At 37.0% G+C, this 21733-nt stretch overlaps 1 protein-coding gene across 3 annotated transcripts in view; it reads right to left on the bottom strand.

The window, feature by feature from the left end:
* Window positions 1–21733, bottom strand: part of ITGBL1 (integrin subunit beta like 1) — a 256601-nt gene that overhangs the window by 14495 nt on the left and 220373 nt on the right. For all 3 annotated transcript variants that reach the window (XM_032246380.1, XM_032246379.1, XM_032246381.1), the window contains one exon: window positions 11523–11639. In XM_032246380.1, the coding sequence (XP_032102271.1) occupies window positions 11523–11639 (117 nt within the window). The remainder of the gene's footprint in view (window positions 1–11522; window positions 11640–21733) is intronic.

Below are 21733 nucleotides of genomic sequence, written 5' to 3'. Positions count from 1 at the left end.
TTTAAGAGTACAGTTCAGTAGCATTAAGTATATTCTCACTGTTGTGCAACCATTACCACCATTCATTTCTAGAACATTCTCATCTTCCCACATTGAAACTCAGTACCCATTAAACAATAATTCCCATTACCTTCTCTTCTCAGCTTTTGGAAAACACCTGGGTACCTATATAAGTGAAATATATAGTGTTTTTCTTTTCATGACTGGATTATTTTATTTGACACAATGTCTTTAAGATCCTTCCATGTGGTAGCATGTGACAATTTTCCCCCTTTTAAAATCTGATATTCTGTCTTTGATTTAAGATACTATTGAGAATAATTTTATGGCCCCTCACTGCAAATAATATAAAATTTATATGTGAGAAAATAGATGATTTTTATTATTAGTTCTTTTATCATATCCTTCCACGAAGTTAAGTTGGTATCTAGCTCATGCAATCATCAAATTGCATTAATATTGAAATGTTTCAATTTGTTGTTTATATGACTTTAAGAAAAAAACAACTTCCAATAACCTCTTTTTTATAAACTCTAATAATTTAGTTATCTCTTCAATAATTATTTTCTATGCATCAGGAATTGTATTATCAGCTTAGAACATAACAGTGAATAAAATAGTCATTGGCCCTGTCTTCATGGTAATTATAGTCTACTAGGGAAGAAAATAGCATTAAGCAACGTTTGAGTAATAGAAGACAAAAAGAAAATGCTAGGACATTCAACAGCGAGAACACGGTTAACTAGGGTAGTCAGGGAAGGGTTTAGTGACAGCCAAGGGATGAGAAGGAGCCAGACAGCCAATGTTCTAGGAACAGAGCCTAGAAAAATGAATGAGAAGTCCTTGGGACAAGAAATAACTTGGCATATTACAGGCAGTAAAAGAAGGCCAACGTGTTTGAAGAATAATAAGCTAAAAACATTGAATAATGAAGGTGTAGAAATATTCCCTTCTCAGAAATGAGACACAGCAAATGGTTTACTCTTGGTAAAAAAAAAAAATCTAAATTTATTTTAAGAGATTGAGAAATGACAGAAGGGTATTAAGGAAGCGAGTGATGTGATGACATGGTTTACACTGTACAAACTCATTTGGCAACTGGGTGGGATAGATTAAGGTATGATGGGAGGAATTAGTATGGAGAAGTTAGAGGGTTCTTGCTGTTTTCCAATTGAACCATGATAGAGGCTTAAAGGACAGTGGTGGCAGTGGAAACCTAGAGAATTAGATGGAGAACTATTTTGGTGATGGAGCCCGTACATGTGGGATGCAATGTTGGATTGGATGTGGCAGGTGAGGGAAAGAAAAGATACGTTTTCTAGCTAGAAGAAATAGTGAGAATAATGATGCTATTTACTGGGTATGGACACTTGAGGAGAAAGAAGTTGAGGGCAGAAAATCAGCTCTGTTTTGAACCTCTTATGTTTGAAATACTCTTAAGTCAATGAGATGATGAGGTCAAGTAAGCAGCTGGGCACAAGTTGGTGCCCAGAGAACAGGTTAGTGCTGGCTCTAGGCATGTATATGTTGGAGCTTACAAACATAGATGGTACTTAAAGCCTTATAACTGAAGCAGCTATCCAGGAAGAAATTAGTCTTAGAAAATTCCAATATTTAGACCTAGGAATCTAGAGAAGCCAGACAAAAACATTCCCTAAGGAAGGAGAAAAATAAGATTGTGTTGTCTCATGAGATAACAAAGGAGAGTGTCCCATACTGGAGGTCTACTGAGTGGAAGTTTCCTGGAAATATGAGTTTAAAAAACAAGAAGTAATTTCATTTATCTTTGTCTCACCAACATGACTGGGTTGTCACTTGGGCCTGTGAGAAGAACACCGAGGGGTGGCAGAACTGTTGGAGAATCGCCTACATGGACCATTCATTGAGAACAACATCTGTGTTTACTGGTATAACTGGGCCTGTGTGGTCCAGCATAACACAGTAGTCACTAGCCACATGTACCTATTTAAATTTTTTAAAGTAAAATTTAAAAATCAGTTTCTCAATCTCACTAGTCACTTTTCAAGTGCTAGATAGTCGCATGTGGCCAGTGGCTGCTATGCTGAATAGCGCAGATATAGAACACCCCCTTCATCTTTGAAAGTTATTTTGGACAGCACTGATCTACATAAAGACTTTCCCATGCAATCCATTGGCTCTGAGGCACATTTCCTTAAACCACTGCAATAATAGGTCTCAATTAGGAAACTGACTTATAAATAGATACTAATTCAATTCGATACTACATAATGCCTATCCAATATCCTCCATTCTTCTTAATAATAAACAATTCCTCTTTTTTCAGGGAAGGGATAATATGCCTATCTGGGAAGTGACTACCCAGGCTTCTTTTGAACTAAAAGCTCCCATAAGACATAGCTCTAATAAATGAGAAATAAGAGAAAATCTCCTGGGTGAGATTTCCAGGAAAATACTGTCTTCCAACAGAAATGGGACAAACTCAGCCAGCATGTATCCTTTGCCCTTTGTCCTATTCCTCCCTATTTCTTCTTCACTGGAAGAAGGACACAACTGGAGATTGTTAATGAACATGATAGTCCATGCTCATGCTGCTGTAAAAACTGCCCAAGACTTGATAATTTGCAAGTAAAAAGGTTTAATTGACTCACAGTTTTACATGGCTAGGGAGGCCTCAGGAAACTTACAATTATGGTAGAAGGGGAAGCAAACATGTCCTTCTTCACATGATGGCAGGAAGGAGAAGTATGAGAGTCCAGTGAAGGGGTAAGCTCCTTATAAAACCAGATCTCATGAGAACTTACTATCACTAGAATAACATGGAGAAAACCACTCCCATGATTCAATTACCTTCTGCTGGGACCATCCCATTACACCTGGGGATTATGGGAACTACAATTCAAGATGAAATTTGGGTGGGGACACAGCCAAACCATAACAATGATAAATGTTATACTGGAAGAGCAGAGCAGAAGGGAAGAGAGATGGGGTCCAGGGACACTGTGGTACTCAGCCACTCACCTCACTGTCCATCTATGGAATGACAACCCGAACACTCAGTATTTGTGTCCATCACCTTCAGCCAAACACAGGACTTAACTGATCCACTTACAAATTCATGAAACAGGTGTGCAATTTTAAGATGTAATTTGGAGACAGTCACACCCTAACTGTACTGTCCATTTAAGAAGGGGTTATTCTGAATGTGAGGTCTGACCTCTTCCTCAATACAAGAAATCCATCAGTGCCTGGGAGTCACTGAATTCATACTCTCAGGTGGCATGATCTCCTTCAAATTGTAGCAGTGAACTAGAGAACTCCCTGAAGAAACGTGAACTGATTGAGTAATTAAGAGGTGGTTCTTCATTATTCCTTCTTGTTTCTTAAATTGGACTCATGGGTAGCTATTCCAGGAGCACAGATGAAAGAAGAAAAGCAATAAGCAGTTTAGCTCTTATTCTCAACCCAGGGTATATGGCACACAGGAGGGAAATCTCTGATTTAACTTCTATTAGGCTAAACAATTAAACACACATGTGTTTTAATTTTACTTGTATAATCTTATATCAATAAAATAAATCTTAGGAACTATCACTCTGGACAAATCACACTTTCTTTAATAGAGACTTATCTGATAATAAATCCATGTATGCATAGGTCACATAAAATTTTCTTTTAATAAAGATGTTTTGAGAACATCCACAGTCTATGATGATTGAACATGACTCACAAGTTAATTAAATGAAGAATGATCTCCCTTCATGCTGATTTTCTTTCTGCTAGTCATTCTCATGATTCTTTTTCAGGTTGTAATTTTGGTGTAATCAAAACTGAACTGTAAAAATTATGAAATTAGTTATATTCACCTTCCGGTACAACTGCTAATTTAGCCAACCCATCAGAATTGGTTTAATCATCTTTAGTGTTATTGGTAGGAAGGGGGATAAAAACGTTGGCCCTTAGTTCTCATGCATTTGCTGATTAGTTTACACATGGTTTTGGTTTTACTTATTTGCTTACTTGCTAAAATTTTTAGACAATCCCTCAGTTTGGAGTCAGGGACCATATTTCACTCTCTGGTCACATGCTGGATATACAGGTTTTATATCCTCCATGGGAAAGGCCACAGATCTTATGGCTTAGTGTCTGGTGGAAAACTAAACAAATTACCCAAATGAATGACTCTCAATTTTGTTCTCCTCTGAAGCCATAACAGAGGGATGATGTCTATGTGTTTCACACTCTCATATTAGTAAGATTTGTTCTGCACTGGCAAGATGATGGGGGTGACTAACTGCTTTGGAAAAACCAGCTGTAACTCCCTCCCTGAGGTACAGAACTGCTGATTTGTGTGAGTCCAACTTCCTTCCAAAACTCTCTCCAGCTAGTGCTTCCAGGTACCTGAGACAGATGTTACATTTTGTTCTGTAATACAAATGGCCAGTACAATATTTTATTTCCATTACAGATTTAGGGCATTCATCAAATATCCACTGGCACATAGTACCAGACACATTTCCTTCTTTATGTCTCATTCTTACCATAAAGCCAAATGGATTATTATCCTTATCGTATATAGAAGTAAACCAAGATAGAGAGGCCAAATAAATACACAGGTAAACCAAAGCAGAGAGGACAAACAACCTGTCCAAGTCACTACAATAAGCAGGAAATGGAGCCACAATTAAAAGTGTACCCGAACACAAGGTTCCCATTCATCTTGCTGCATAGCACTGCCTCACTTAACTCCAAAGAAAACTGATATCTCTACTCCCTTAAATCTTACATGAAAAAATGCAACAAAGTGCACACCATATACACTAAAGCAACTGAGCATACCATACAATGTGACCTTTCTCTAAACAAAATATCAAAATACTCAAAAGATTTATGAATGTATATTTTGAAAATAATTTTACTCCTCAGAAATAAAACCTAGGAAAAAATACAACATAGTGTCATCAGACATTGTTCTAGGATAATCAATTAATTAGTGATTTTTATTTTATTGTTTCTATTTCTCTCTACTTATTTTTTTAATTTTGAAAGCAAAAACACTAATTTAAATATATTTTTAAAGACCTGACACCTAAAGATGAGCAAAGTATAATAAATAAAGATGATATAATATATATTGCGAATGATAACTGAGTAAGTAATATGTGAAAAAAATCCTAAGGCTGGGTACAGAAGCAGCTAAGAGCTCTTGATGCAAAAAAATAAAATCAATACATTCCTTCAATATCTAATAAATACCTTTTCACCTGCGTGCTTTTGCTCAGCCTTCCCAGGCCTAAAATGTTCTTCATATCCTATTTCTGCACATCTACATACTAGTTGTTCAAGGTCCAAGTCAAATCCTCACTCCAACTTGAAGAATTCTGTATCCAAAACTGGAATAGTTCTTCCTTTCTCATTCTTCTTAACTTACTGTGAATCCTTTACTTGATCATTTATTCAAATAAAAATAATGAGTATTAACCTTTATCCTAGCTTTGAGCATATGATAATGAGAGAGAGGTTGAATATATCCATGAGAATTGTAAACTTGAAGAAAAGGGCCACATGGACACTCTTAACACAATGTCATCACACTACAATGTGGGTGGTGCAGTATAGAGGAAGTAGGAAGTCATTTCAGAGAGGCTTCCTAAAGGGAATAATTTGGAAAAATCATGGACGAATAGAAGGATGGTAAGAAGTTATTCACAAGGAGAAGTGACAATGAGGACTAGAATGTCAAGGAAAGGAAACAAACATATCCATGGGGTATGTTCCAAAGAGAGCAACATATCCAAGTTTCTCCATCTCTGCTGCTCTCTGTGAAGAAATCATTTTTTCAAGAAATGGAGACAACTGGTCAAGACAAGCATAGTCTCCTCCACCATTCAATGGCTCAAACCAGAAACCTGGTTCATCCTACACTGCCCTCAGTATTGTGCAATTATGAATTTCCTTAAATACTGCCTGTACTCTGGGGAGGGAGCTCTAAGTTTCAACTAAGCTCTCAGGCTGATACTTGCCACCTTCGAAGGATATGTATGGGACAGGAGCCACATCTTGCCAGCAGGGCAGTTTTGGGCGCCAGGATATACCCATGGGAGTCCTCCCAGCAGTTCATGAGGATTATTTCATATAATTGGGGATTATTTTATCTTGGGATAACACAGCCCATATGCACAGAGATGAGATCCACATTGCACAGATGTTGAGGCTTCTCTGGCTTTCGAAGAAGTTGCACACCTAACAGGAGCCAAAATCTTTCCCAATGATTCTGTAGGCATAGCTTTCAGGGCACCTACAAGACATAGGACTGTTGGTAGAGTTATGATAGTTATGGAATCCAAAATCATAGTGTTCCCATCAGCTGCTTATAATTCAATTAATCATTTCTTCCAATGTAGTTGAAACTTATTAATCATAAGTCATCATTACCATGAGCAATGTTGCTTGGTAACAGTGAAATGCACCATCTTCATCTGCTCCCAGAGCTAGGAGTTTAATGGAGTGCTGGAGTCTCTTGCAGCAGGGTGAAGGGGGTTGTTAGCCTGCTGACCATACTACTTCTAACACATTCTCCAAAACATTCAAGATCCTCCATCTTTAATGTCTTCCATCCAGCTAAGGCAGCTTCACTTCTCACCAGGGATCATCTCTTAACATCCAGATTCACCTACCAACTCACAAACATGCATAATCCCTGGAGCAATCCATACTCCACCTGATATCCAGAAGTACTTTTTTAAATACTGTGATCATATTTAAGCTCTGTTTGAGCTCTCCCTTTGGTTTCCTGTTGCTTTCAGAGTAAAGCCTCAAGTCATTAACATGGTTTACAAAACAAGTCACACTCTTTTCCCTTTTGTTTTCTAATTGGCAATCACACAGGATTTTTCTCCGGTCCTCAAATGTTCCTGGTACACATCACACACTCTATTTTCCCCACACAACTGAGCACAAGCTGCTCTCTGACTGTACCCCACTTTCCCTACCTGGCCAAGTTCTATGTATCCTATTACTACCAAGTATGGTTGTGATGTTTAGTTAATACCTATAAAGCACATAGTCTGCATTATATAGTTGTTATCCATATATGAAGGCATGAGAGAAGCCTTTCTCAGCCTTCAGTCTATGTTAAATCACCCTGTTATGTATATTACCATTGAATCAAATCTCTTTTCAGATCCTTCAATCCTCCTTTTCATTCCTTTCTCTATGTCCTCCCTTCACACTCAACCATAAGCTCCAGGAGAGCAAATGCTCTGTGTTCACCACTGAATCTCTAGTGCCAGAAAATAGATGTTCAATGAATATTTGTTAAGTTAATGAAGAAATAAATAATTACACCAGCTTCAACCATGCATAATTTGGAGGAATTTTCATATGAAAATATTAGAAACTGAAAAGAATATAAAACCAAGGATGACTGATGCTGAGAAATCATCTTGAGAGACACTGACCTAAAGATGAAAGTGGAAGAGACTGAAATTACTCCAAAGCAACAAATAGCAGGCAGAAAACACACACAAGAACCATTTCTGGCCAGTATTGGTGGCTCAACACCCGTAATCTCAGCTCTTTGGGAGGCCATGGGAGGAGAATTCCTTGAGCCCAGGAATTCAAGACCAACCTGGGCAACTTAGTGAAACCCCCATGTCTATAAAAAATAAATAGCCAGCTGTGCTGGTGCATGGCTGTAGTCCCAGATACTCAGCAGGTTAAGGCCAGAGGATTGCTTGAGCCTAGGAGTTTGAGGTTGCAGTGAGCTGGGATCCCACGATAGTACTCCATCCTGGGTGACAGAGTGAGACTTTGTCTCAAAAAAAACCCAAAAAACAAAAAAAGCCACTTCCATGGAAATACTAAGATGTATTTTATGGGCTGGGAGATAAACAAGAAAAAAAAATTATTATGAGAAAAGTTACAGAAGAAAGGAGTGGGAAGGTGTGCCTGAGGCCCCAGGAGAACATTTCATGGGGGAGTAACTACAACCCTTTGCTAAAACATAGCAATGTAGAATGGGAACTGGAATCCCCTGTAATTTGAGTGATCCTATGCCTGTGAGATACGGTGATGCGGCAGGGGAATTAATGTATCCTACAAGCAGTCCTTAACTGACAACTGTTGGATATGTTAGAATTGTGTGTGTGTGTGTGTGTTTTGAGACCGAGTCTCACTTTGTTGCCCAGGCTGGAATACAATGGTGTGATCTTGGCTTACTGCAATCTCCACCTCCCAAGTTCAAGCAATTCTTTTGCCTCAGCCCTCAGAGTAGCTGGGTCTACAGGAGCGCACCACCACATGCTGCTAATTTTTTCTATTTTTGTAGAGACAGGATTTCACTATCTTGGTCAGGATGGTCTCGATCTCTTGACATCGTGATCCACCCACTTCTGCCTCCCAAAATGCTGGGATTATAGGCATAAGCCACCACGCCCAGCCGAAATTTTGTGTTTTATGTGTATGTTCATTGCAGTACTATTCACAATAGCAAATACATGGAATCAACATAGATGCCCATCAATGATAGACTAGATAAAGAAAATGTGATAATATATCCTATGGAATACTATGCAGCCACAAAAAAGAATAAGATCAGGTCCTTTGCAGGAACATAAATGGAACTGAAGGCTATTATCCTAAGTGAACTAACGCAGGAACAGCAAAATAAACACCACATACTCATACGTCAGAGCTAAAAACTGAATACACATGGACACCAAGGAACAACAACTCTGGGGCCTACTTGAGGGGGAAGGGTGGGAAGAAGGTGATGATAAAAAAAACTACATGTCGGACACGATGCTTATCACCTGGATGACAAAATAATCTGTACACCAAACTCCCATGACAGCAGATTTACCTATACAACAAACCAGCACATGTACCCCTGAAACTAAAAGTTTAAAAAAAAGAATTGTGTATTTTATACAGGCTCCCAAAGTTTTACCCTCTGTACTGGGATGAAGCTCCAGTTGGCAATAGCAGGGACCAGGTTGATTACAAATGTTTATAGGTTGTCTTCCCTTCCCTGCCACGCTTTCCAATTCTCCTATCAGCCTTTCCTTCACCTAACCCTTGGTCCAGGATCTGATCTCCTATAGTTTTTTCCTATAAAGAGCTCTAATGATTAAAGCAATTTTCATTGCAAATCAAGCGATTGGTGTTCTGGTTTATATCAGTTTGGTTCAGTCTTTTACAAGTTTGGGTCATGGAAGTCCCTTCCCCTAGGGCACAGGTAACTTGGTGTAGATGAGCCAAGAGGTGGTCAAACAAGACCACTTCCTGAGCTGTTAACTCACACTCCCAGGAATATTCGGTCTTACCTAACAGGCAGATAGATGGATCTATTTTCATCTTTGACTTTGCTCTCCAAAGTTGGAGAAAAATAGAGAGATTTACAGAGAGAAAAATATATAATTTAATGCCAAGAGAGATGTCATACATTTCTGCACTATCAACCATTTCAACCAAGTCACCAAAGAAGGTAGGCAAGGAAACCCATGGGAGGTTGACCGTGCAAGTCAGAAAAAAATGACAATAAGGTCCGGTACAGTGGCTCATGCCTGTAATCCCATCACTTTGGGAGGCTGAGGAGGGTGGATCATTAGAGGTGAGAAATTCAAGACCAGCCTATCCAACATGGTGATACTCTGCCTCTACTAAAAACACACAAAAAGCAGCGGGTGTGGTGGCACACACCTGTAATCCCAGCTACTTGGGAAGCTGAGGCACAAGAATAGCTTGAACCCAGGAGGCAGGGGTTGCAGTGAGCCGAGGTCACACTGCTGCACTCCAGACTGGGTGACAGAGTTAGACCCTGTCTCACACAAAACAAAACACAACAGAACAAAGAAAGAAAAGAAAAAGAAAAAAATACAATGATAACAGGAGAAGAGACATGTAGATGGCACTTTCTAGGGGCCAAGCTTTTTATACATATATAGGTATATGTACATATACACACATACATATTGCTGTGAGAATTAAATGAGTTAATGTCTGTCATGTCTTAAACAAAAAGAGTAAAGTCTACATAGCTATTTCTGGTAACGAATACCAATGAAGGGAGGATTTAACCTAACAATAATATTGACATATTGTGAAAACACTTTGGTGTCACTCTGGGTAAAACTGTGGCATAAGGAACAATCTGTGAACTGAATATCAGAGCTGAAATTCTTGGTTGGCCATATTTTAGTTATGGGGTGTTAACTTCTCCAACCTCACTCAATTTTCCGTTTATGAAAGAAAAAAAAGCAGAAACAATCTCTTAGAGTGGCTGCCATGAAAGTGGCATAAGATAAACCACCCAGCACAACAGATATTTTAAGAATATACGCCTGGTGTTCCATTATTGGATGCTAAGCATTTGGGGGTTATTCATATCCTACTTCTCAAGGTCATCACCAAGGTCTGATTGCAAAAATTCAAAAAATTCCAACCTCAGGCATCAATGGGTTAAAAGCACTTTTCCTCTCAACTTACAGAGAAAGAAAAAAAGAGTATTTTTTGTTAGGTTGCAAATTGTGTATTTTATACAGGCTCCTCTTACCATTGGTTAGAGAGAGAACAGGCAAATGATTGATTACTGATATGGATAATAGATATACAGATAATAGATAATAGGTGATAGAGAGATAGATACATAGATACATATGATGGATGGTGCCTCAGCCTTCCATTAAGACACACATTCTACTACCCATTAGTTATTTTTCCTAATTCTCTTCCTCCTCCCACCCTCCACCCTCCAATAGAATGTAAGTAATAAGCCTATACATGTACCCCTGAACTTAAAAGACACACATTCTGTTTGTTTTCCCCAACAATAGTGCTCAATGCCTCAAAATAATTATCTTGAAAAGATATAATTATTTTCTTGTAATGTGATTCCATGTCCACATCACTTCATTTATACCAGTAACATGGAAAGATCTGTAATTCACATGCATCAACCTCAGCAATATGAATTTTTTCAAGAATACAATAATAATCTTGACCCATATTCCTCGCCATGGAGGTGCAGAGGTCAGCATTCTACTCCTGGGACTCTCATTTTTGTGGGTTACCTCTGCTCACTATCCTCTATCTGCCTCATTCTTTCCCTGGACAGTTTATCAATTCCAGGAAGCTCTTGTTTGGGTATGAGAGTCTTTATGGAATCTGAGTGTATACCTCTTGTGATGTTAAATGTAATCTTGCTGCATTTTTTTAAGTTTGTGGGTGATATTATACTTTCTCCTACCAATGTTTATAAATAAAGTAATGAAAATCATGTTAAAATGCTGACTTGCTACAAAACCTTTCACACTCAAAGTATCCTAGTTATTTAGATTCGATGATCTTCTATTGATAGTGTACTGCGTACTTTCACATGTCATTACAAACCTAATTGTATATTTCTTTTAGGTTCGATGATATATTGCTTTCTGTTTATCTTATTTTTAACAGCAATTGAAAAAGGAAGAGTCAATAGAATAAGAAAGGTAGGTAAAGCAAGTTGCATCCAGGTAGCATACAGCTATGAGAAATGCTACTACCTCCGCAGACCACACCATCGAGGTCTTCACAGCGGCGATCATCGCACTCACAAGTCTTGCCATACACACGATGATCTCCTGGAGGGTAGCAGGTACATTTGCCACATTCACATTTACCTGTAAAGTAAAAAGAAAGTGCACACTTATGAGGAGAGTCAAAGATCACCAAAGGTTTCAAGGAGGCAAGCACACTATTAAACCCAAATCTCCTAGAACAGTTCTAGTCTGTGCCTGATAATAGTTACACAAATACACATTTCCAACCTCCCTAAGGTAAGCTAAAGTTTAAGCATAAATACCATGGTGGTCTGGAGTGGAAGTGGCATTCGCTGGCTCAGAAGTCATTCACAGTTGCTATTCTCTAGTTTTTGTTTCATTCATTTTTGAATAAATCCATTATAAATCTCTCTGGCTATTTCATATTCAACTTAGCTTGATGATTCTTTGAACATAACTTAATACATTACGTATATATATTGACAATATTTAGCAGAATGTGGTCATTTAAAAATACTTTAATCTTGGGTCTATCGTCTCCCTGAGAAAGAAAACGTGCATACATATATTTCAATGTGCTATTTTACTGATGTTTTTGTAGTCAATTTTATAGTACATATAACTCATTTTAGCATGGAACATACATCAAAGCACATGACCTAAATATCTTTATTATCCTTGTCTTAACATTTAAAAGTATGAATATTTTTTGGAATGAATTTGGTTCTTAGTTTTTGAACCCCTTGATTAGTCCCATTATGCTGAGTTTCATCATGATGTCTTAAGCAGTAACTATGTGTCAAACACTATAATTCCCTGCATGCCATCATTTCATTTTCAAATACCACATAATGACTGGAATCATTACAACCATTTTACTAAACAGGAAACTGAGACACATTAAGGCCAAGTGACTTTTCGATGGTGAACCAGCTAGGAAGAAATAGATTCAAAATTGACATTCATTCTCATTAGCCTCAAAATTTGTGCAACTAACCATTAAACCACATTGCATCTTAATATGTGTGTAATGCAGCATCAGAAGGCTATATGAGATAGTAACTTTCTTTTGTTTGAGGAATCGCTACTGGCTTGCCAGAAATTCACTTGGGTGACAGTGCTCCGAGACATCTGTTACTCTCTGTCATTAGCCCAACCATCATAATTACACACCCACTGAAATAATCACAAGACGCTTCAGGGCTGACCTTGCAATGTTGTTAGTCACTCTGTTGCTGAACTTGTATCTTGTTAAAGAAATTCTGAGTTGGTAGATGATGGGGGAAAGAAAAATTAGTATTTAGGATTATATAATCTCAGAGCTGTAATTCAAGATAATCTAATGCAATGATTCATAATATTTCCTGGCTGACATGATGGGGTCATGATCCTTTTGAGTATCTGGTGAAAGATATGGCAATACAGTGTTGTGGTGGCTGCCCTTCAACTAATCTCTCTACCTGGAGATGGTCCCAAGTTCAGCAAGGGGCAGAGGCTTCCCTCCTTCAATGATAGTCCCTCTTCCTGTACCTTGGCAGCTAGAACAGGGACACATCAAACACCCTTGGTCAGGGCTTTGATTCTTGAGGGTGAAAGCAAAGGCACAGCACCTGTGGGCAGCATGGCAGTGCAACAGCATAGCAATGTCTGGGAGCTGTGAAACTCAGCATGCAGTGGCTGACATTCAGAAGTGATGGCAGCAGGAACTGGTTCTTGGCGGTGCCTTGCTTCCCCACGTTGCTGCAGAAGCTAATTTTTCAAAGTTTCATTCTGAGGCTAAAGCCTTCTAATAAAATCTTTTTTTACCCCATTTAATGAAGTTGGTTTCTATTGTTTGCAATCAAGAACCCTAACTGGCAAAATTCAAATCTATCCCTGGAAAAATATACCAATACATATTTCTTTTGGTAAAATGTCAGAAAGGTCCATAACTTCCCTCAATTTATTTAATAGATGAGGAAACTCAGGCATGCTGGGGCTAAATGATTTGCCCAAGGCTAGCTATCTATTAGAAGTGTTGGTTTCAGTAACTAGATTTTCTGAACTCCAGTCACCTTCTGACATGCATAAATGCTCTAATCTTTTTCATGGGTGGATGTGCAAATGATTCCAATAATTCAGGCTGTGGAGAAAAAGCCAAATTGTGGTAGCATCAGCAGTGTAATCTGGTTATGGTGAGCTGTTCCTTCACAGACAGATGTGGGAAACCATGATCATCAGTTGCATTATTCCTGAGAGGCAATGCATTCCAGTTACATAGACAGAATCAGATTCTACATTTCAGGGAATACGTATTTATGATGACACATTTATTCACATTTTGAGGCATATAGTAATTTTCCTGAATACACATTATTGGCTTCTGTGCTTCTTCAGAAAAGATGAACTAAACATTGGCATATGTGTTCAGATTTCAACATTCCATTGTTTTCATTGTGGATAATTTCTGTTCTATATTTTTGTACAAAGTTAGATAATAAAGTGTTAATATCCGGGGTAGGCACATTTTCTTTCCTGACAAATTAAAATTCACGTCTTTTTTAAATATCAGAGGATATATTAACCAATTTCCAATTCTTTTTTTACAAGGTATCTATTAGAGTTTTAAAATGACTAACATTAAGACAACTATGAGCTGAATTAACTTTTTGCAACACATCTCTAATACAGTTTATAAGATACAATGGCTTCTGACAAAAGTCAAAAGTAGTGCCTTAGGATGGGCACAAAAAACAGAATTAGACATACTATTTAGTAGCAAAATAGGGTGACTACATTCAATAATAACTGAATTGTATATTTTTAAAGAACTTAAAAAGTGTAACTGAATTATCTGCAATTCAAAAGGATAAATGCTTGAGGGGATAAATAACCCATTCTCCATGGTGTGCTTATTTCACATTGTATGCCTGTATTGAAATATCTCATGTCCCCCACAAATATATGCACCTACTATATACTCACAAACATTTTTAAAAATTTAAAAATTAAAATACAATGCATTAGGAAAGGCTAATTTATTGCAGACAGAGAGGTAAAAAAGAGTAATTCTGCATGCACTCCATATTTTAAAGTATATTATTTTGCTGCCTCAGTTCACAACTTCTGTGTAGCCACAACCACAAGTCACTACTAACTTTGTTTCAGTCACTATCATACACATGTCAGGTAAATTTCCAATCATTCTTCAAGGTTCAAAGAAAACTTCACCAAATCTGTGACATTGGCACCGTCCTACTCACAAACCTTCACAAACACAGCAGAATTAACTATGCTTCTTATATGTCCTCATAATAGTTTTTTGGGGGTTATGGGGGCCAGAGTCTTTCTCTGTCATCCAGGCTAGAGTTCAGGGAATGCAGTGGTGCAACCTTGGCTCACTACAATCTCCATCTCTTGGGTTCAAGTAATTTTTGCGCCTCAGCCTCTTGAGTAGCTGGGATTACAAGCACGTGCCACCACATCCAGCTAATTTTTTTGTATTTTTTAGTAGAGACAGGGTTATGCCATGTTGGCTAGGCTGTTTTTGAACTCCTGGTTTCAAGCAGTCTGCCTGCCTTGGCCTCCCAAAGTGCTGGGATCACAGGTGTAAGCCACCTCGGCCAGCCACTATAATGTTTTGAATCAATATTTATTGAACAGCTGTATTAAACAATAATCGTATATAAATACTTTAGAAATATTCTCACAATACATGAGCATTAATGGTAGAACTTGAATTTGAAACAGTGTATCTCTCCCGGACTAGATATTCATTTCCAATTACCTGAATACCTTCATTTGTGCTTTCCATGGTTAGATCAATTAAATATGTCCCATGGCAAATCCATCACCTGTATTCACAAACCTACTCCTGTTCTTGGGTCTTTTGTGAAATTTGACATAATCCTCTTTCTTAAAATATACATCTGATTGTGTAATTCTCTTGCACAAATCCCTCTGATAGTCCCATGTAACCTTCAAAGCAAAGACTAGATTCCTTAATAGAGTTTTCCGCACATGGTCCAATTTACCTTTTCAAGCATATATCCAGCAATTATTGTACGCTCACATTCAGAGACTGCATGTTCCCTATTTCTTCCCTCTGTGGTGCACACCACCATTTTCTCTGTACAGTACTACTCAGTGTTCAATGACCAGCCCAAATCTAATCTCTTCTCTGAAACCTTCCTTTCCATCTCTGTTTGGTTACCTGGAAGAATTACCACCTCTCTGATCCCACAACCCTTTGTTTATACCGCTAGTAGAACACTGAATGCAAAGTTTAAACTAGATAAGTAAGTGCCTCAACCTAATGGTTAAGTGTCACTATGGTCCAGACTAACAGTGAGATTTGTATCTTCTTAGCAGCCAACTAAGTTCTCCCTTGATGTAGTAGAATGACACTGACGTACAGGTTTGTTGACTTGATTTCAGATAAGAAATTGAGTCCAGTTTTTAAATTTTGTTTAAAGGATATTATTATTATTTCAGTGATTGTTTTAATGTTATGGAGATATAACTGTGGCTTCTCAAATAACTACCAAAATAATATTCTTATACATGAGAAAGAAGGAAAATGGAAATCTACCTTTCTAGTACTGTGCTATTTTATACAATATATTTAAAAGAAAATCTAAAAGAAGAGATACCCAAAGAAATAAAAATAAAGCAAGTAATTTGCAGGAAGACAGCTCAGAAACAGACAGAAAAGAGCATAGAAATAACTGTGAGCCGAAATTAATTCAGCCAAGATCATCAATATCATCCAACGAAAATTTATCTGAAATTTACTCTACATTGAGTCTGCCTACTCCTATTAAGTTTTAATAAAGTAGATAACTTTTAGGCACATACAAAATCATTCCAGTGATACCATTTTATAAAGAACTGCAATTTTTATGAACGATATTTTAAAGCTCATTATAACGTATCAAAGAAGGATAATGAGCTAAGGCAGGTTTTTAGAAGTTCTGATCAAAATAGATTTTACTTAAACAATTCAAACAGTTTCAGACTCTGAACTTGTGTAATACACAGAAAAATTTCAAGTCAAGATATAAGCCAAAAGCCCAATTTATAGCTCTATGTGCAGCTAATTATTTTGATAAAAACTCATTTAATTTAAATCTCTAAATTTTTGTTTTCCCACAATAATTAAGATATAAGATTCAGATAAAGTGCTTATCTTCTCCTCACAGTACATTTTTTTCATAAGAACTAGATTAAAATGTGAAAACCTTAATTCACTTACTCCAAAATATTTTATGTAAAATTCAGCAAATATTTAAGAATCTGTTTTATATGAAACACATGACTAGATATGGGAATACACTGTTAAATAAAAGATATGTGTGGCTATAATTTCTGCTACTCTATAGAATTTATCTCATTTTACTGCACATTGACTACCAAAAAATGTGGAAGAATAATGTCACCAAAATTAAACACTAAATATTTTGACCAGCATTAACTAATTTTATAATAAAAAAGTGCTATTAGTAAAAAACTAAAGGTCACAATATATTTAGTAATTGTTTTATAAAATATATGGACAGCTAAAATTTACTAGGACATTATGTAATTCAAACCTTAAGTCCAATCTTCTATATAACTACCTCAAAATATTTGAAGTATTCATTTTAAAAAAAGTTTAAAATTTCAGAATGTTACATTTATTTTTGAATAGCATTTTGTATATTGAATATATATTACATGTAAAACTAATTCTGAAAATAGAACTCTGCTCTGGGTTTACAAAATAATCGGCACTTGAATATTTGTCTGAAGTCCTTCCAGACCTCACCTATAGACCACAGCACCCTCTCCCACTAACAATGAACTGACTTCAAAAATTATCTCAACATAATACAAATTATCTAATTCTAACCTTAAACTCAATCTTCTATATAACTGTCTCAAAATCTTTAAAGTATTCATTAAAATGGAAGCTTAGGATTTTAGAATTCTATGTGTATTCTTGAATAGCATTTTGTATACTGAATACATTATATGTAAAAATAACTCTGGAAATAAAAACGTTGCTCTGGATTTATAAAATAGTCAGCACTTGCATTTTCGTCTGAAGTCCTTCCAGACCTCACCTATACAGCAACCTCACCCACTAACGATGAAGTGCCTTCAAAAATTATCTCAACATAATCCATGAAAAATACATCACATCATCTTTTTTTCTTCATCTGAGTGGCATGTATGAGAGATTAAACCTCAAAGGCAGCTAAAAGGAGAAGCAGGAGAATGAGGAGGAGGAGGAGGAAAAGGAGGCTTAGCTAGAACTGCTTCATTCTATTAGGGGAAAGCCGTGGTAGTGGTTGCTGGGAGGAGTAACATAGGAACTGTGCAAAACATAGATGAGTAAAAGATAGAAAGCACCTTGGGTTGCAAATGCAGAGCAGCAAAGTACAACTCAAAGTGAACTTCTCAAAAAGACGGTTACTGTGGTCCTCTTAACTCCAGTCTCATCTCACCCCAATCCGATTACCTCAGGATACTGCTATGTAACAGGTACTTCTTCAGCAAGGTCTCTAATGACCCTGTTCCAGTGGCCAGTTCTCTGTATCATCTTATTTAATCTCTCAGAAGCTTTTGAGAGTTGACCCTGTTCTTTTGGGAAATACTTTTTTTCTGCTAGCTTTTATTAGATTATGGATTCTTCTTAGACTATGTTGCTGGATTCTCATCTTTATACAAATATCTAAATCTTGGATTGCCCCAAGACTTGGCCCTCAACCTTCTTTCCTTTATATTTTCCAAAATTTTATGCTATCCCATGGATGAAACAACTGTCTTACATGATGCACACTCTGAAATATATCATTGGCCTAGAGTCATCCTCTGAGAAGACACTGTTCTATAAAATTGCTTAAATAAAAATGCCAATAGATATGTATAATAATCCTTTCAAATGATATCCAACATTATGGTTAACAGAGAGTGATCTAAGTTAGAGATAGAAATGCTTATAATAACCATTGTTGGCTGGGTGTGGTGGCGCCTGCCTGTAATCCCAGCACTTTGGGAGGCTGAGAAGGGTGGATCACCTGAAGTCAGGAGTTTGAGAACAGCCTGGCCAACATGGTGAAACCCTGTCTCTACTAAAAATTAAAAAATTAGCCAGATGTGGTGGCCCATACCTGTAGTCTCAGCTACTCAGGAGGCTGATGCAGGAGAATCACTTGAACCCAGGAGGCAGAGGTTGCAGTGAGCTGAGATCATGCCACTGCACTCCAGCCTGGCGACAGAGAGAGACTACATCTCAAAAAAGAAAGCCATTGTTATAGTTTAAGTGCAATTTAATAAAAATTTTAGACAAAAAAATAAAACAGAGAAAGAGTCAAGATCATTATTAGCAGATGGTCTGTCTTTATGCCCAAGATTTTAAAAATTACAAATGCATTTAGAGTAATAAAACATTTTGGCAAGGTGTCTTGTGACCAAATAAACATACAGACATCAATAAATTTTTATGTGCCAACACTAACTCAACCTATTATAATGGAAAATTGTTTCATGTACAAAAATATCAGCAATGTAAAATAAATGAATGTATAAAGCATTGCACTATAAAGTCATAGTGAAGGCCATAAGAGAAGACTTAAAATTTTAAAGAGAACATACTTTCTTATTAAGAAAAAAAAATCTGTTTTTCTGAAAAAATCAATATTGTACCAATCAAACTCAATGAATGTTTTCAAACTGATGAAATGATTCTCAAATTTGTCTGAAATAATAAGTATGGTAATAATCAGAAGTACTTTAATAATTAAACAGAGTCTGTGTGCATCTTTGGAAGGTACGTGGAGAAACGTCATAACAGATAAGTTAAACTATGTCAAATGACTTTTTATAAGTCAAAAATTATGAGATGTCATCATAAATGGCACATAAAATGACCTCTAACCATAGTAAATAAAGTGTGTTACTAGTGAAAAAGGAAGAAATGAAAGAGGAAGAGAGAAAAAAATGTTAAAGAAAATGTATGCACTATGGCAGGGACAGTGGTTCACTCCTGTAATCCCAGCACTTTGGGAGGCTGAGGCAGGTGGTTCATGAGGTTAGGAGTTCAAGATCAGCCTGGCCAATATGGTGAAACCCCTCCTCCACTGAAAACACAAAAATAAACTGGGCACGGTGGCACGCACCTATAATCTCAGCTACTCAGGAGGCTGAGGAAGGAGAATCACTTGAACCTGGGAGGCGGAGGTTGCAATGAGACAAGATTGTGCCACTGCACTCCAGCCTGGGCAATAGAGTGCGACTCTGTCTCAAAAAAAAAAAAAAAAAAAAAAGAAGAAGAAGAAAATGCATGCACTTAATAAATAATAATAATTGGCTGGTGCTAATGGTAAATATTTTAAAACCTTCTATTTAGTTTAGGATTAAGAGAAAGATAAATTTCTCTCTTACTTCTGTTCATCATTACACTAGATATCTTTGTTGGTAGAATATGGTAAGGATAAAAAGATGACAAAGAATTGAAAGAAGGAAATAAAAATTCCTTAACAGAAAACTGCACATAGACGATCAAAATGCTACTAACAAATAATATGGATTATTAATTGCCATATAGCAAACATATATAAAAAATGAATTGCACATGTATATACAGCATTAGACAAATGAAAGCTTTGAGATTTAAATGTGAAGAAATACTGCATGTTTATCATTCAGTATTATTAAGGTATCAAACATCCCCTAATTGATGTATAGCTTCAATGTAACTGCAATCGAAATCTTACCAGGATCTTTTAAGGCTTGAAAGCCAATTATGACATTTATATAGAAATGGGAAACACCTGTCTGGCTTGGGGCTCACACCTGTAATTCCAGCACTTTGGGAGGCTGAGGCAGGTGGATCACCTAAGGTCAGGAGTTCAAAACCAGCCTGGCCAACGTGTCTACCCTAAAAATACAAAAAACTAGCAGGATATAGTCGCGGTCCCTATAATTTCAGCTACTGGGGAGACTGAGGCAGGAGAATCACTTGAACCCAGAAGGCAGAAGTTGTACTGAGCCGAGATCACCTGGGCAACAAGATAAAAACTGTCCAAAAAAAAGAAAGAAAAGGAAGCACCAATAACCAAAATACTGATGAACAAGAAGGTAGAAATACCCTTTTTAAAACAGATACCAAGGCTCATTTTAAAAACATAGTAATTTTAACAATTTGAATTATAATTAGGCACTTTAGTACATTAGAAAATAAAAGACTGAAAAGGTGAGCCACAGAATGAGATGATATCAGCGACAGACATATCTGTCAATTGTCTCATATCAAAATATTTTAAAAACTCTAGCAATGACAACAACAACAAATACATATATTCCATTAAAGACAGGGGCGGGAGATCTGAACGGGCACTTCAGCAAATGGGATTGTATGGCAAGTAAATATATGAAAACATACTACTCCTCTTATTCCTATGGGAAATGCAAACTAAAACCACAATAAGATTCTGCCCCAAACCCAATCAGATTAGCAAACATTTAGAAACTGACCGTAGTAAGCATTGGCAATGGTTTAGAAATACCACACAAGTCTTTTGCAGAGGGTGAGAATATACATTGATAGAATATTTTGGGGGACTGTTTGACATTATGTACTGAAGTTGGCATGCATAATCTAAGAATCAGCAATTTAATTCTTGGTTAAGTTCCCCAGAGAAAAGCATACACATGTGCACCAGGAGATGTTCCAGAATAAACATAGCAACATTATTCTTAGCAACTTCAGGGGAGAAATGTCCCAAATGTTCATCAATTATGGAATACTTACATATCAGCTATATGCTTAAATGAAACACTATAGCAATTAAAATTAAAAGTCACAAGTACATGGAATGTAGTGCCTGAGTCTCAAGAACACAATGTAGAGTGCGAGAACTCAGTCATAACAATGCATGCTGTTTGATTAATTCCAAAATAGGAAGTCTAACTATCACACAGTTTGGGAATGTGTACCTAGGTGGAAAACTTTAAAGAAAGATATAGAGGTGATTACCATGAAAATGAGAATAAGGGTTATCTTTTCAGGAAGAGAGTATGCTGATTTCGGAGAAGTGAGAATGAAGCTTTTGGGATTCTGGCATTCTTCTATTTCTGGACCTGGGCATGTAATTACTTTATAATGATTCATAATGCTATAAATTTATGTTATATCCTTTTCTGAGCATAATGGATTATTTGAAAAATAAGTCTGATGAAATTGGTGAGCC

Source organism: Sapajus apella, unplaced genomic scaffold, assembly GCF_009761245.1.
Source record: "Sapajus apella isolate SASKATOON/1434 unplaced genomic scaffold, GSC_monkey_1.0 scaffold60, whole genome shotgun sequence".
In the NCBI taxonomy this organism is placed as follows: domain Eukaryota; kingdom Metazoa; phylum Chordata; class Mammalia; order Primates; family Cebidae; genus Sapajus; species Sapajus apella.
The sequence above is the reverse complement of the archived record's forward strand: the minus strand, read 5'-3'. Positions and strand labels throughout refer to the sequence as shown.